Source organism: Carcharodon carcharias, chromosome 26, assembly GCF_017639515.1.
Source record: "Carcharodon carcharias isolate sCarCar2 chromosome 26, sCarCar2.pri, whole genome shotgun sequence".
Taxonomy (NCBI): Eukaryota; Metazoa; Chordata; class Chondrichthyes; order Lamniformes; family Lamnidae; genus Carcharodon; species Carcharodon carcharias.
This window is the reverse complement of record NC_054492.1, coordinates 22,835,298-22,852,525: the sequence shown is the minus strand read 5'-3', so window position 1 is coordinate 22,852,525 and position 17,228 is coordinate 22,835,298. Positions and strand designations below refer to the sequence as shown.

The following is a 17,228-nucleotide window of genomic DNA, read 5'->3' as shown; positions in this document are numbered from 1 at the left end:
CCATCTTCAGCTGCTTCATCAATGACCTTCCCTCCATCATACAGTCAGAAGTGGGGATGTTCAGCACCATTCGTGACTTCTCAGATACTGAAGCAGTCCATGTTCAAATGCAGCAAATGGACAATATCCAGGCTTGAGCTGACAAGTGGCAAGTAACATTCGTGCCACACAAGTGCCGGGCAATGACCGTCTCCAACAAGAGAGAATCTAACCATCGCCCCTTGATATTCAATGGTATTACCATCGCTGAATCCCTCACTATCAACATCCTGGGGGTTACCATTGACCAGAATCGGAACTGGGCTAACCATATAAATACTGTGGCTACAAGAGCAAGCTAGAGACTAGGAATTCTGCAGTGAGTAACTCACCTCCTGACTCACCAAAGCCGGTCCATCATCTACAAGGCACAGGAGTGTGATGGAATAATCCCCACTTGCCTGGATGAATGCAGCTCCAACAACACTCAAGAAGCTTGACCATCCAGGACACAGCAGCCTGCTTGGTTGGCACCCAATCCACAAACATTCACTCCCTCCACCACCGACACACTATGGCAGCAGTGTGTACCATCTACAAGATGCACTGCAGCAACTCACCAAGGCTCCTTAGACAGCATCTTCCAAACCCACAACTGTTACCATCTAGAAGGACAAGGGCAGCAGACACATGGGAACACCGCCACCTGCAAGTTGCCCTCCAAACCACTCACCATCCTGACTTAGAAATATATTGCCATTCCTTCACTGTCGCTGGGTCAAAATCCTGGAACTCCACCCCTAACAACACTGTGGGTGTATCTACACCACATGAACTGCAGCGGTTCAAGGTGGCAGCTCACCATCACCTTCTCTAGGGCAATTAGGTAGGGGCAATAAATACTGGCCCAGCCAGCGACACCCACGTCCCACGAAAGAATAAAAAAAAGTTTGTCATGACCAAATGCTCAGCTTTAATTATATATTAGTCATCCTTTCTAAAAACAGTCCAGGTTATCAGCAGTTGGAAACAGTTTCCTCCACAAGTTTGTTGCTTTGTAAGAAGTAGACACACCCAAGCTCTCATTGTGTTCATGGCTTCATTCTTTAGAAGCATTATCCTGTCACTCCACAATTCACTTTACTACACTCACGGTTTAAGAAACTTTAGTCACCTTGTACCCATTTCAAGTATAATCTTATACTTTGAAGGGCTTCTGACAAAATAGGAGCTTGTACATCTGATGCAGAGATTCTCATTTCAACTCTGACACCATGACATGGCTTCAAGGAGCTCAGGACAACTCACTCACCACAGCTAGTGCCAAGAAATAGCAGCAGTCAGCCAGCTTTGGGGTTTGGGATTTCATTTTAAAACACGATGCCTCAAATTTTAACCCAGCACAACACTCCTTCCCAGGGCAAATCATAACAGACACTTCACTCTCATTATAGCAGACACTGCACCAGGCTCATCAAATAAGGAAAAGCCAGCTCTCAGCCACTGCTCATCTGATTTTTTTTTTTTGCTGCTTCCTCTACAATAAATCATCCCTCAGAAACTAGAGATTAAAATACAGTTTCAGAGGCATCCACCTCCTTACACTTGTTTCACTGTTTTGACAATGTGCTCCAATGTTATAATATCCTAAACAGTACAACCATCTCTAATCCCTCTCTTCCTCTACTCCATTAAGAACCAAGACTATTTTTCTTCCAACTGGAGACAGTGCTATCCCTCAACTGCACTGAACCCACATGAAGCACAGGTTCAAAAACAGAAAATGCTGGAAAAACTCAGCATCTGTGGAGAGAGAAAAACAAAGTTAACGTTTCGAGTCTGTATGATCCTTCTTAAGCACAGGTTGCTAGTGAGTAGCAGCACCAGTCATATGCCAGGCTCTCACAAAGAAGGTTAAAATGTAATTTTAATTACATACTGAAGTGCCATCATCCATCAGCTCAAGGACCAGGATCCCTGACTGTTCCGTACCCTCTCCAATTGCCAAAATCTCAAATAGTTTACATAAAGCCAACATATAACTGCACTGGTAAACAGAAAGTGACATGACTGATATTAAACTTCTTTCTCTTTTTACATTCACCCTCATCCCTGAATAGCACCAGGTCTCATTTCACAAACTACAATTAACCCTCTTCTCCTTTATCTGCACAGTCCCAGACCAACTCCAGTTCAGGCTCAGGCTGTATCAGCAGAGTACATTTTGATGGAACGTCCTGGTTATTTATGTCAGTACCACACAGCCTGGGTTATCTGATCAATTGTTCATAGTATTAGACCGGCAGGCTCACTGACAGGATGATGAAAAACAGTGAATAATTTTTTGCCAATTCAGGCATCAGTTCAAAATCCAACATTGGATCCAAGAAGCATGGTGTTGCTTGGACTCACTCAAGTTCTGTCGAAGGGTCATGAGGACTCGAAACGTCAACTCTTTTCTTCTCCGCCCATGCTGCCAGACCTGCTGAGTTTTTCCAGGTTTTTGTTTTGGTGTTGCTTGCATGCCTTTTGCACAGAAGTTTACATCTTAGGCAAAGACAACAGGCACCCAAGAGAGTTAGAAACAGGAAATGGATTACAGATGGCACTGATGGTGTTTCATTGCTCTGTTACAGTGTTCACACATGGAATTCAGCATTCACACTTAGAATTCCTCATACAAAATCTTTACATCAGCCATGTTATAGTAGATGCCTGTCATTGGGGATTACAGAATCAAGGGAGGTAAGTAGCATAAAGATACCAATGAGCCATAACAGAACAGACTCAAAGGCCTACATAAGTTCCTGTGTTATGTTGGATTATGATATTATACCTCCTGATGACCAATTCCCAAAAGGCAAGTAATATGTTGCCTGTCCTTTCTTGACTGAAAATGATAGTAAAAACAGTATAAAATGTTTATTAATGTTTTGATGGGGTGTCAACAGAAGCCACTAAACATGGCATTTGTTAAGCGAGGGATGGTGAAAGCTGCTAAGATAACAACAAAATCAAAACCATTCACCATATTTATAGATCAGACAATTGAGTTTCAGTGTACACAGGTACAAAAACACAATGCAGGCTATTATTGAGCTATATAAGTAAAATACAACATGAAAAATGCTTTCAACAGCTGAAGAACGTGCAACAATTGTTGGACAATCCAAATACGTAACTTGATCAGTTTTATGGAGATTCTTGGTCCCCAAATCTGAGCCATTCACCATCTCAAACCTAGTTCAGGTCAACTCAAATAAAATTGCTCACAATTAATAAGATATCTATAATATATGGTTTTTGAAAGTTATTTTTTTAAAGAGTGAAACAAAAGGAATGCAGCAATAGAACATCTGACTTTGGTAAAGTACAGGCTACATGCAAAAAAAAGGTCTACTTCCAAGTCAATTTTTCTCTGAAGAGTCACACGGACTCAAAACATTAACTGTTTCCCTCTACACAGATGCTGCCAGACATGCTGAGTTTTTCCAACATTTTCTGTTTTTATTTCAATTCTTCTCTCCTATTTAAAAATGCCACATTTAGGCAACAGGCAATTTTTTGCTTCAATTGTACAAGGTGCAATGCTTAATTATCAGGTTTGAGTTGCAGATTCTGTACACAGCTATTAATTTATTTATAACCAAGTGTTCAAAATGTCTAAACTATTGAATAGTTTTTAAACACAGGTGTTCCCTTTGGCAGATGGATTAATACTTTAATAGGAGAAAACCCACGAGGACCTTCAAGAATTTGACCAAAGATTAAAACTTCAACTATAAATTATTCAACTGAATAAAGTCAGACTGCAGCAAATTGGTGAATCAGATCTGTCACTGCAACACAGCCACAAATCCCAGTGCAGCTCCTGATCTCTCCAGGAAGCGACAGAAAATCTACCATTACTGTTGCTTCTCATGACCCAGTAACTGGGAAAAGGGGAGAGAGAGAGAGAGAGGAAGGGGGGAGTGTGGGGGGAGAGAGAGAGAGAGGGGGGGGGGGAAGGGGAGAGCGTTGGGGGGAGAGAGGGAAGGGGGGAGTGTGGGGGGAGAGAGAGAGAGGGGGGAAGGGGGGAGTGAGAGAGAGAGAGCGGGGGGAAAGGGGGAGTGAGAGAGAGAGAGAGAGAGGGGAAGGGGGAGAGAGAGCAAGAGGGGAAGGGGGAGAGTGTGGGGGTAGAGAGAGAGGGGAAGGGGGGATTGTGGGGGTAGAGCGAGAGAGGGGAAGGGGGAGCGTGGGGGTAGAGAGAGAGAGAGAGAGGGGAAGGGGGGAGTGTGGGGAGAGAGAGAGGGAAGGGGGGAGTGTGGGGGTAGAGAGAGAGAGAGAGAGGAAGGGGGGAGCGTAGGGGTAGAGAGAGAGAGAGGTGAAAGGGGGAGTGTGGGGGTAGAGAGAGAGGGGAAGTGGGGAGCGTGGGGGTAGAGAGAGAGAGAGGGGAAGGGGGGAGCGTGGGGGTAGAGAGAGAGAGAGAGAGAGAGGGTAAGGGGGGAGTATGGGGGGGAGAGAGAGAGAGAGGGGAAGGGGGGAGAGTGGAGAGAGCGAGTGGGAGGGGGGAAGGGGGAGAGAGAGAGGAAGGGGGAGTGTGGGGGGAGAGAGAGGGGCAGGGGGAAGGGGGGAGTGTGGGGAGGGAGAGAGAGAGTGAGTGAGAGAGGGGAAGGGGGGAGTGTGGGGGGAAGGGGGAGAGAGAGAGGATGGGGGGAGTGTGGGGGAGAGAGAGAGAGTGAGTGAGAGAGGGGAAGGGGGGAGTGTGGGGGGAGGGAGAGGGGGAGGGGGGAGTGTGGGGGGGAGAGAGGGAGGGGGAAGGGCGAGGGGGAAGGGGAAGGGGGAGTGGGGGGGAGGGGGAGAGAGAGGGGAAGGGGGGAGTGTGGGGGGAGGGAGAGGGGGAGGGGGGAGGGAGGGAGAGGGGGAGGGGGGAGGGAGGGAGAGGGGGAGGGGGGAGGGAGGGAGAGGGGGAGGGGGGGGAGGGAGGGAGAGGGGGAGGGGAGAGGGAGGGAGAGGGGGAGGGGGGAGGGAGGGAGAGGGGGGAGGGGGGAGTGTGGGGGGAGAGAGAGGGAGGGGGGAAGGGGGGAGTGTGGGGAGAGAGACAGACAGAGAGGGGAAGGGGGAGAGTGTGGGGGTAGAGAGAGAGGGGAAGGGGGGATTGTAGGGGTAGAGCGAGAGAGGGGAAGGGGGAGCGTGGGGGTAGAGAGAGAGAGAGGGGAAGGGGGGAGCGTGGGGGTAGAGAGAGAGAGGAAGGGGGGAGCGTGGGGGTAGAGAGAGAGAGAGAGGAAGGGGGAGCGTGGGGATATAGAGAGAGGAAGGGGGAGTGTGGGGAGAGAGAGAGAGGAAGGGGGGAGCGTGGGGGTAGAGAGAGAGAGAGAGGAAGGGGGAGCGTGGGGAGAGAGAGAGGGGAAGGGGGGAGTGTGGGGGGGAGAGAGAGAGAGGGGGAAGGGGGGAGTGGGGGGGGAAGGGGGGGAGTGGGGGGGGGGAAGGGGGGAGTGGGGGGGGGGAAGGGGGGAGTGGGGGGGGGGGGAAGGGGGGAGTGGGGGGGGAAGGGGGGAGTGGGGGGGGAAGGGGGGAGTGGGGGGGGGGAAGGGGGGAGTGGGGGGGGGAAAGGGGGGAGTGGGGGGGGGAGAGAGAGAGAGAGAGAGAGAGAGAGAGTGAGTGAGAGAGGGGAAGGGGGGAGTGTGGGGGGAGGGGGGAGTGTGGGGGGAGGGGGGGAGTGTGGGGGGGAGTGTGGGGGGAGAGAGAGGGGAAGGGGGAGCGTGGGGAGAGAGAGAGGGGAAGGGGGGAGTGTGGGGGGAGAGAGAGAGGAGGGGGAAGGGGGAGTGGGGGGGGAAGGGGGGAGTGGGGGGGGGAAGGGGGGAGTGGGGGGGGGGAGAGAGAGAGAGAGAGAGAGAGAGAGTGAGTGAGAGAGGGGAAGGGGGGAGTGTGGGGGGAGAGAGAGAGAGGGGGAAGGGGGAGTGGGGGGGAAGGGGGGAGTGGGGGGGGGAGAGAGAGAGAGAGAGAGAGAGTGAGTGAGAGAGGGGAAGGGGGGAGTGTGGGGGGAGGGGGGAGTGTGGGGGGAGGGGGGAGTGTGGGGGGAGTGTGGGGGGAGAGAGAGGGGAAGGGGGAGTGTGAGGAGAGAGAGGGGGAAGGGGGAGTGTGAGGAGAGAGAGAGGGGAAGGGGGGGAGTGTGGGGGGAGGGGGGAGTGTGGGGGGAGAGAGAGGGGAAGGGGGAGCGTGGGGAGAGAGGGGAAGGGGGAGTGTGGGGGGAGTGTGGGGGGAGAGAGAGGGGAAGGGGGAGTGTGGGGGGAGTGTGGGGGGAGAGAGAGGGGAAGGGGGAGCGTGGGGAGAGAGGGGAAGGGGGAGTGTGGGGGGAGGGGGGAGTGTGGGGGGAGAGAGAGGGGAAGGGGGAGTGTGGGGGGAGAGAGAGGGGAAGGGGGAGCGTGGGGAGAGAGAGAGGGGAAGGGGGAGCGTGGGGAGAGAGGGGAAGGGGGAGTGTGAGGGGAGGGGGGAGTGTGGGGGGAGAGAGAGGGGAAGGGGGAGTGTGGGGGGAGTGTGGGGGGAGAGAGAGGGGAAGGGGGAGCGTGGGGAGAGAGGGGAAGGGGGAGTGTGAGGGGAGGGGGGAGTGTGGGGAGAGAGAGAGGGGAAGGGGGGGAGTGTGGGGGGAGGGGGGAGTTGTGGGGGGGAGAGAGAGAGAGGGGAAGGGGGGAGTGGGGGGGGGGGGGAGAGAGAGAGAGAGAGAGAGAGAGTGAGTGAGAGAGGGGAAGGGGGGAGTGTGGGGGAGGGGGGAGGGGGGAGGTGGGGGTAGAGAGAGAGAGGGGAAGGGGGGAGTGTGGGGGGAGGGGGGAGTGTGGGGAGAGAGAGAGAGGGAGGGGGGAGTGTGGGGGGGAGGGGGGGAGTGTGGGGGGAGGGGGGGAGTGTGGGGGTAGAGAGAGAGAGGGGAAGGGGGAGTGGGGGGAAGGGGGGAGTGGGGGGGGGAGAGAGAGAGAGAGAGAGAGAGAGTGAGTGAGAGAGGGGAAGGGGGGAGTGTGGGGGGAGGGGGGAGGGGGGGAGCGTGGGGGTAGAGAGAGAGAGGGGAAGGGGGAGTGTGAGGGGAGGGGGGAGTGTGGGGAGAGAGAGAGGGGGGGGGAGGGGGGGGGAGAGGGGGGGAGGGGTGTTGGGTGTCCGTTGGCGGGGGCGGTTAAAGCGGCCCCGGGGTCACCGGGAACCTACCTTTGAACAGATAATCATACTCATCATCCCGGGTGCCCATTCTATCGGCCGAGTGAAAATAATTAAAGGAAAAGTTTCAAAGTGACCGAGCGCCGGACTCGACCAGCGACCCGATTTCCGCTTCCGGAGCAAAGGTTACATTTTCCAACAACGATTCCAGCAAATTCGTTTTATTCCATTTTCGGAAATATTTTAATCTTTTTTCCCTCCACTATTAACCGGGGAATAAATTGCCTCCGCATTTAATAAACTAAAGTTAATATTTTTGTGAGAATATCGATTGAGGGCGGGGCCCGCGGCGAAGATGTCACCCGAGGGTAGGGCTAACAAAGACGTAATTGGGCGGGGCCTGTATGAAATCCCCTGGCGTCACGCGGTGGTGAGAGCGCAAAAATGTAGCTTGAGCGCCGCCCAGCGGCAACAGCAGCAGCGGCAGCGCCGGCATCCAGCCGGGGAGCGGGGAACCCGTCAGACTGAAGACTGAATCCTGTCTGGATCCCGACGCGAAAGGCCGAGGCGCTGGCTGAATGGGGAAGGAATGGGGGCGAATTCACAAAGGGGAGGATCGGGCATTGGCACAGAAGTAGGAGTTGGCTTTTAATTCCATGGTGGGTGGTGACGTTGTTATCGGTTCCATGGTGTAATGGTTAGCACTCTGGACTCTGAATCCAGCGATCCGAGTTCAAATCTCGGTGGAACCTTTATTCTGGTCCCAGGATTGAAATTTATACCAAACATCAACATAAAGGCAAAATACTGCGGGGTGCTGCAAATCTGAAACTAACCACAAAAAGTGCTGGAAAAACTCAGCAGGTCTGACAGCATCTCTGGAGGGAAAGACTAGACTACATCAGGACTTTGAAGAAGAGTCATACTGGCTGGAAACGTTAACTCTGTTTCTCTTTCCGCAGATGCTGTTAGACCTGCTAAGTTTTTCCAGCATTTTCTGTTCTTGCTTCAGATTTCCAGCATCCGCAGTATTTTCCTTTTAGCTGATGGATAGGTGAGGTCTGGATCGGACAGTGTTGTATCTGTGTATCTGTAGAGATCAATTTATCAGTGGCTTCCATAGCTGGCACAGATATATAGTGTTGACGTTTCGAGTCCTCATGACCCTTCGACAGAACTTGAAGTTCTGTCGAAGGGTCATGAGGATTCGAAACGTCAACTCTTTTCTTCTCCACCGATGCTGCCAGACCTGCTGAGTTTTTTCAGGTAATTCTGTTTTTGTTTTGGATTTCCAGCATCCGCAGTTTTTTTGTTTTTATACAGATATATAGTGTTGGCCTGAGGTCAGCTGATGTTTTTTTTTCCTTCCGGCAGGCTCTCTTTTCCATCGTCTGGTCATTTCTTTAAGTGCTCTGCTTTTTCCACCCCATTCCTGATTGCTTACCCCCAGGCACTCTGGGTCTGCAGCAAGGACTTCCCATGAAACAAAAACAGAAAATGCTGAAGAAGCTCAACAGGTCTGATAGCATCTGTGGAGAGAAAGAGTTAACATTTCAAGTCCGCATTGACTCTTCTTCAGAGCCTTTCCCATGCATCAGTTAACTTGAAGTCTTGCTCGCAGACATCCTTGTATTATAGATGTGGGCAACCTGTTGGTGTTGTGCCGAAGGCGAGCTCGCCATAGAGCATGGGTGGGAATTTACGGTACCTCTGGAATTTTCTGGTCCCATCAAAGTGACTTTTGAATGGCTTGCTGCATTTTATAGCCCCATCCCCACCACAACAGGGCTGTAAAATGTCTTTGGGGGTGCACCAGCCCAACAGCAGCCTTATATTTAGATAGCACCTTTTAGATAAATCAGTATCCCAAGCACTTCATTGGAGCAAGATAAAGCAAAATATGACACCAAGCCACATGAGGAAATAATGGGAAGATGGTCAAAAGGGGTCAAAGAGGTAGGTTTGTAAGAAATGTCTTGAAGGAGGAAAGTGAGGTAGAGGGACGGGAAGATTTAGGGAAAGAATTCCAGAGCTTGGGGCCCAAGTTGCCAATGGTGGAACGATTAAAAATGGGGATTCTCAAGAGGCCAGAATCCTCTGAGCGCAGGTATCCCAGAGGATTGTGGGGTTGGAGAAGATTACAGAGATAGGGAGGGGCAATGCCCTTCAGGAATAAAACTCACACTGGAAAAGTGGTCAAACCGTGGCTAACAAGAGAAGTTAAAGGTAGTATTAGATTAAAGGCAGAGGCTTATAATGTTGCCAAAAGAGTAGTAAACCTGAAGATTGGATTTTTTTTTAATTCAGCAATGGATGAAAACAGAATTCATTTAGATAAAATAGAACATGAAAGTAAACCAGTTAGAGACATAAAAACAGATTGTAAAAGTTTCTAAAAGGTATGTAAAATAACAGATTAGTGAAAGTAAAATGGGTCCCTTAGTGGCAGAGACAGGAAATATCAAACTCCTCCCAATCATTAATGCCAGTGCCGTACACAAGAAGAACTTCAGTGTCTTTGAAGTGTTTTCTTTATCCTTCCTTGGAACATTGGCCTTTTGAGAGTTGAGAGAGTTGGCCAGGGAGATGGTTTTTGGCTATCTAAACACAGTGACCAGTCCACTGGAATTTTGCCTGAATGCTTGTCGTGATGATCCTCCCATTGAATCCAAAGGAGGTGGCAGAGGCATTGCTGATAGAATTTCTCTAGCACTCTTATATGTTGCTGATACATAACTGCCCTGTACACTAGGACTTTTAGTGACTTGTGGAGCTCTTGGCTGTCAAACATTCACTGCCGTAGTTTGTAGAAGGTTGAACTGGTGCAGCTGATCCAGTGTTTGATCTCCTTGCAGATGGCGGCCTTTGAGAGAGGTGGCTGCTGAGGTATGGGACATGCTCAATATATTCCAGAATCGCTGCTTCAGCATGTATGGGAGTTGAAATATTTAGCTGACCAGGTGTAGTTCCTTACTGCTATTGACATGCAAACCGGACAACAACTTCCAACAACAGTGTATTGGGGATAAATGTACAAGTTAGCAAGACACTGTCCAAGCGGTGCTCCTCCTCCATAAATTGCAATGTACTGGTATCTCATGAGGAGACTCACCAGTTAATTACATTGAATAGTGTGAATTAGTGGTACATACCTGATTTATACACACTAAACTTACTAATTGTGTCAGCTGATAGCCCACTTGCCCCTGACCCCACAATGTTATAGGTTCAATTCCCACTCCAGAGCTCAAGCATGAAAATCATAGCTCATACTCCAGCGCAGTACCAAGGGAGGGATGCACCGTTGGAGGTGCTGCCTTTTGGATGAGATGTTAATCTGAGGGCCCATCTGCTTGATTAGGTGATGGAAAAGATCCCATGACATTATTTTGAAGAAGAGCAGGGGAAATATCCCCGGCATTGTGGACAATATTTCGCTGTCAAACAATGTCACCAAAAAAATAGATTTTCTGGGCATCATCACATTTCTGTTAGTGGGATTTTGTTCAGTGCAAATTAGCAACAGTATTTCCTACATTACAAAAGTGACTACACTTCAAAAGGTACTTCATTGTTTGTGAAGCACTTTGAGACATCTGGTGGTTGTGACAAGCACTATATAAATGCAAATCTTTCTTTACAGACCAAGTTGGGACTTGATCTCTCCAATATAAGCACCCTTTTAGTAGAGTGATGAACCTTAATTACTGAAAAACCTCTACAGTCCTGAAAATGTACTTTACCAAATGTGGTGTATGATTCCTTCAGATGTTAATTATTGCTGGAGATTTTAAAAACTAAGAAAAGTAAATAAAAAGATTTTTTATTTTACTTTCCACCTCTGTTATCCCTTTCTTAGCCTAATCTTTCCTTTCGTCTCTTTATTTTGCTTTCTGTATCAGATTTGATGGTAGAGAAAGCAAAATAAAGATGGTAACTGACACTTCCTGTTCAGATTCTTCAATCTGATTGGCCGTTCAGTTGCTTTCCTTCTTGATGCAGGTCCAAGATTCCCTATAGACGGTGATGTGCTTTTTCACTAGTTGGCTGACGGCAACTTCCAATGCAAAAGTCTGTAGAAAATCTATGGTTGACAAGTTTAAAATTTGCCTGACTGTAAAATCTGACCAAAGTGTTGAGCCTTTCTTGTTAATAAGCATTTTGTCTGGGTGTAAGAACCAACTAGTAACCAATTCAGCGATGTTTAAAAGTCATTTTTTAATGTCAGGTTCTAGGACTTAAGCATTGCGGAGGTGTGAACATCACTTAATACGAACATATGAATTAGGAGCAGGAGTAGGCCATTCAGCCTCTGGAGCCTGTTGCACCATTCGATAAGATCATGGCTGATCTGATTGTGGCCTCAACCCCACTTTCCTATCTACCCCCCATAACCCTTGACTCTCTTGTCAATCAAGAACCTATCTAACCCTGCCTTGAATGGCCCACTGCTCCAAAGCTCTCTGAGAAAGCAAATTCCACAGAAACCCTGATGTATTGATGCATCCCCTCATCAACTACCATGCAATCAAAATGGGGTCAGAATGTATATGGATGCACTTTGAGAATTTGATATATAAATAAAGCAAGTATCTGCTTTAGAGCACAAGCAGCCTCTTTCATGTCTAAATGATTAACAGGTGATTATTTTCCTTGAGAAGGTTGAGAAGAGATTTGATAGAGGTATTCAAAATCATGAGAGGTCTGGACAGAGTAAGTAAGGAGAAATTCTTCCCATTGGGCACAGATTTAGGGAACTAGCAAAAGAAGCAACGGTGACATGAGGAAAAACTCGTTCACACATCAAGTGGTTAGGATTTGGAATGTACTATCATTAATGTTCAATCTTTGTGATGCTTTTAACTTCCCCCATGTCTTAAATGTGCACAAATCCTTTAGTAACAGATTGGGGAAGAACCTTGGTTTGTCAGTAAAGAAGAAAATTCTTTCCTTTCTTGATAAATTGAGTAATTGCAATGCTGTATGAGCCAGATTGAAACAGTAAACTTGTTTATTCTAGTTTTAAATGCTGTGCTGCGTTATTTATTTTAATGAAGTCAATGATATAAACATAGTTTCAGTTCCCATAACAACTGAGTGACTTTTGACAGTATATCAGTCAATTCCAGTAGTTTACAGATCATTAAGTGCTGTTGTCAAATTTGATATCACAGGAAAAAAAATGAATAAAATGATTCAGTAGTGCCATGAATTCAATTACTTGTCAAAATAATAACGAATTTAACCGTTTTCCTGTATACCGCCCCTGACTTTATCAAACAGCAGACTCTCTGGCCCACTGAACTGCACATGTATGCATCACATGTTTCACACACACATGTTGCATTTCAGATGCCACTTGTCAGACATGTAAAAAAATAAGAACAGCAGTCATTTCATGTTAGATCTTCAGATTTTTGATAACCTGCCCCCCTCCCAATGGCAGAAATCGGGGATTCACAAGCAACAAAAATCTATCCAATTAGCCTCAACACATTCCTTAATTGGACTGCTTCTCTTTGGGGCATTAAAGGCACAGGACTGGTTATTCCGAGCTCCACCTCAGTAGAGAGAACCTCAAACTGAGCTTTAGACACAGATTAACCATGAACAATGCCATAGGAGTTCAGTAGTTGTGATACAAACTACAACAATAGATGGAGATTAAGTATTGTAGTGCACCAGCCCACTGTTTGCAAGGTTCAAAGTGAGCCTGTACTAATGAAATAAATATCGTCTCTCCCTCTAGACACAAGGATCCTATACTCTCAACTTTCCTATCTTCCAGCATTTGTACCTTCACAGAACAAACCTTCCTACAGATTGATTCTAAGTTAGCAGGTCTCACTCTTATGTGGGAGCTGGAAGCATCACATTGGTGTAGGAGAATAGAAAGTCTACAAACATTTTAATCCAACATGGGATGATTTTCAGCACTGCATATCTGAAACACTTGTTCTTATTTAACTTTTCCACAGCAAAGACAGCAATCAGTGGCTCAGGATTTGTATACGCAGAGAACTTGCTGCAGCCTTGACTCTGAGTTCTGGTTCTGGTTCTGGTAATTGAGCTGAAACCCAGGGCTTGTGCAAAGGGCTGAAGTTGAGTCCCCCAAACACACAGACGCTGAGCTCCACTGCAAACAGAATCAGAAGATTCTACAAAGAGCACACTGTTTACAGAAACAAAAAATAGAAAACACTGGAAAGATCTGTGGAAAGAAGGTAAGTTAATTATTCATTTATAAACCACTCACAAAAATTACAAATGTACAACCAAGGACATACAAGAAAAGACAAAAACAAAATACTGTGGATGCTGGACATCTGAAATAAAAATAGAAAATGCTGGAAATACTCAGCAGATCTCACAGCATCTGTGGAGCAAGAAACAGTGTGAAAAGATCTTTAGTCCATTCAATCTGTTCCAAACAAGTTGTGCATCATAATAATCACACTCTCCAGCTAGAACCATGTGATCTGGAAGAGATTAGAAAGCCTAGGAAAACCCAAGGCAATTTTGGAAACAAAATCTGGGAAATTCTTTTCCATCCCCTTGGTCAATCAAAACTGGTTAAGAAGATCATTTCGGATTTGATAATTCCCTGTAGTACCTGGCTTTTGTAAGAGGTGATGTCCGTTCCAGGCAAATACAGGTTTCACTTGAAGGAATTCAGCAAGTATCCAACACACCATAGATCCATGATTCTCTGGAAAAAGAACCATCTGGCCTTACACAACTTAATATTGTTCTGATGAAGGGTCATTGACCTGAAATATTAATTGTTTCTCTCCGTAGATGCTGACTGACCTGCTGAGTATTTCCTGCATTTCTTTGTTTTTATTTCAGATTTCCAATATCCACAACATTTTGCTTTTATATTAATATTGTGATCCCTGGTCCTCCTTGACCTGTTTAACTGGAACACTTCATCTTCTAAATGTCAATTGAGTCACCTGTAAGTCTATGCTTCTCTAAAGTGCACAGTCCCAGCTTTTTTAGCCTCTGTTCATAACCAGATGCTTCGAACTGGGCTTTAAACCAATGGCCCTTCTTTGCACCCTTTCCAATTCCTCGATATTACCCACCATGTGAGGAGACCAAATCAGAACAGAGTACTCCAAATGAGGTCTGACCAAAGACAGGTAGCATGCTGTGTGTTAGTCAAACATCCTGTTAATACACCCCAACACCCTGTTCAATCTAGTTATAGCTTCACAGAATTGCTCATGAATCTTTGGAGACCTCAGTGTTAGATCACCCAGATCTTTCCTCCTCTATTTAGTGTTTTTCCCTGAAGGATGTCTGAATGTTGAGTATCCACTCTGCCCACATGCATAACACTGTACTTATCCAAGTTAAATTTGGCACACATGAGCATAATTTCCCAATACAATGAGATCCATCTGAAACAGACATTCAGACATGTGTCAGATCACATGTGTTAGATCTGGGTGATCTAACACTTGGATCTCCAAAGGTTTGTGAGCAATTCTGTGAAGCTACAACTAGAGTGAACAGAGGTGTATTAATAGGATGCTTGACTAACACACAGCATGCTACCTGGTCAGATCTCATTTGGAGTACTCTGATTTGGCCTCCTCACATGGTGGACGACACTGAGGAATTGGAAAGGGTGCAAAGTAGGGCCTCTGGTTTAAAGCCCAGTTCGAAGCATCTGGTAATCAACAAATTTGCAGATCGTGACCCCAAAGCCTACATCTAGATGATTAATATAAATGGTAAAGAGCAACAGACCCATCAGTGATCCCTGAAGGACACCATTGGTGACCAGTCTCCAAATAGCTCCAAATCTATCTATAGTTACTTTCTGCTGATGTCCTTTCAGATAGTTTCCAATCCAGCTCCTCTGCCACTAATATCAGAGGATTCAATATTTTAATGAAAGTCCCAGAATGCATAACATCAACATCATCCCTCTATGTGGAGCAGACACTATACTGCAGTTGCTGTCCCTTCCTTTGAGATACATGGTTTACTAAAACAGAAAGAAACTTATAATAAAACTTAACTAATAATGTTTCCACCCGTATCAATTACACACTCCAGTCCCTGTGATGCCCACTGGTAACGGAAGACCTCAAGCATACTGGTAGATGCCACATGCACCTTCTCAAGGATCTCTTGGGCATGGGTAAAACCATGGAAGAGAGGCAGCTGGAGTGACCCCGTCCCCACCCCCACACATGGGCTGTGTCCAATCTGGACCTGTGGATAGCCACCTTGGTAATGGTCCAACAGGAGACCCATCAAGACCCACCCTGTCTCACTGCGTAACCAAAAATCAGGAGTTTGGGACTGCATTGGAGCCAAGAATTGAGGAGCAAGCCCTTCACATAGAAACAGAGGCTGCAACTTTTCACATTCAGCTTAAATATGAAATGCAAATTCACCCAGGCTGCAAAAATTACAGGTGGGGCTATCTATACTCTATTCGATTGCTGCCTCTAGACATGTGTCACCATGAGCCTAATTTGGCAATGTCTTGGGACTCCAGACAGGTGCCATTTGGAGCAGGTAATCCAAGTTTCCCAGAAACCAAAACATGTTCTGTCTTTTCTCCGTAAACAATAATGGAACCCTTGATTCCCTTAAGATGTGTTTGTAGTAATCGCTCCATGGAAAACGAGCATTAACTTGCATAATATTTTGCACATCTGACTATTCAGGGAGCAGTAATTCTGGCAGAGCAGGGCTCAGCCAGCAGAGATGGCATTGAATACAGTTGATGGTGTTTTGTTCTTGGGAAATGCCAATAGCCTGGTAAAGCCAGTTCTGTTTCTTCAGTTGGTGCTGCACAACACTGTTGAACTCAACAAATGTCAGCATGTGGGCAGAGGAGGGCGATGATGAACTGCACACAGGCTGATCCAAGTGATGTTCCTGTTGGTATTTGGAAGAACTCAAGGTGGTAGAACTGAGAGTGCCACCCAGATGTTGAACTGTTCTGGGAGATGATTCTGATCTGAATCTTAGCAACTCAGTAGCTTACATCAGAAAGGGAGGCTATTTGGCCTATCAAGCCTGTGCTTGCTCTTTGTTAGAGAAATTGAAACCTAATCCTAGTACCCTGTTATTTCCTCATAATTCTGTCTTCTTTTGCTTCATTACTTATCTACCCTTCCTTTAAAGGATAGAATGGTCTCTGTGTCAACTACATCCTGTGCAAAGCACGCCACAGTCCAACAGCCCACAATGTAAATTGTGCTAAATTCCCTCCCATTTTAAATTGATTACTAAATTGTCTTTCAGATTCAACCTATCAAAATCCTTCATCATTTTTGAAAACACTATTAAATCTTTCCAGTTTCAGTATCACAAGTGTCTCCTCATAACGATCCCATCTTTTATCTAATGCCACATTTCTGTCAAGATACAGCTTCCTGACACATTGTTTGTCCCTCACGTCCAGGCAGGTGACACATTGTTGGTACTCATTCTGCATCAGGTACAAAAAGGTCATGGGAATAAGTAAGAAGTCATTGTCTTTGGTCTATGCCACAAACTCACCTCTAGCCGCCCACTCCATCTCTCGTGCTGGCAACCGTCAGGCTAAGCCAGACTGTCCACAACTTTAGTGTTATATTTGACCCTGAGATGAACTTCCAACCACATTGCTGCACCATCACTAAAGCCGTCTATTTACCTTGGTAATATCATATGACTCTTCTCCTACCACAGCTCATCTGCTGCTGAAACCCATGCCTGTGCCTTTGTTACCTCTAGACTCAGCTATTCCAACACATTTCTGTGTGGTCTCCAACATTGGTGTCTCTGTAAATTTGAAATCATCAAACATTCTGCTGCCCGTGTCCTTTAACAACACCAAAATCCCATTCACCCCTTACCCCTGTGCTCATTGACTTACACAACTTCCCAATTTAGCAATGGTCTGACTTTAAAATTCTCATCCTTGTATTCAAAGCCCTCCATGGCCTCACCCCTCCCTATCTCTCTAATCTCCTCCAACCCCACAACCATCTCAGATCCCTGTGCTCCTCCAATTCTGACCATTTGAGCATTGTCAATCTTAATTGCCTCAGCAGTGGCGTCCATGCCTTCAGCTGCCTGGGCCTGAAGCTCTGGAATTCATTTGCTAAACCATT

At 47.0% G+C, this 17,228-nt stretch overlaps 1 protein-coding gene and 1 non-coding gene across 2 annotated transcripts in view; one reads left to right on the top strand and one right to left on the bottom strand.

Annotated features, from left to right (window-relative positions):
• The window catches only part of rab11a (RAB11a, member RAS oncogene family), a 33,492-nt gene extending 26,106 nt beyond the window's left edge, over positions 1-7,386 (bottom strand). The window contains exon 1 of the mRNA XM_041175062.1: positions 7,153-7,386. Within this exon, the coding sequence (XP_041030996.1) occupies positions 7,153-7,192 (40 nt within the window). The 5' untranslated portion in view covers positions 7,193-7,386. The remainder of the gene's footprint in view (positions 1-7,152) is intronic.
• A 395-nt stretch (positions 7,387-7,781) lies between these two features.
• Positions 7,782-7,853, top strand: trnaq-cug. Its single transcript has one exon. It is a non-coding gene; the product is annotated as a tRNA-Gln (tRNA).
• Positions 7,854-17,228: the final 9,375 nt, after the last annotated feature.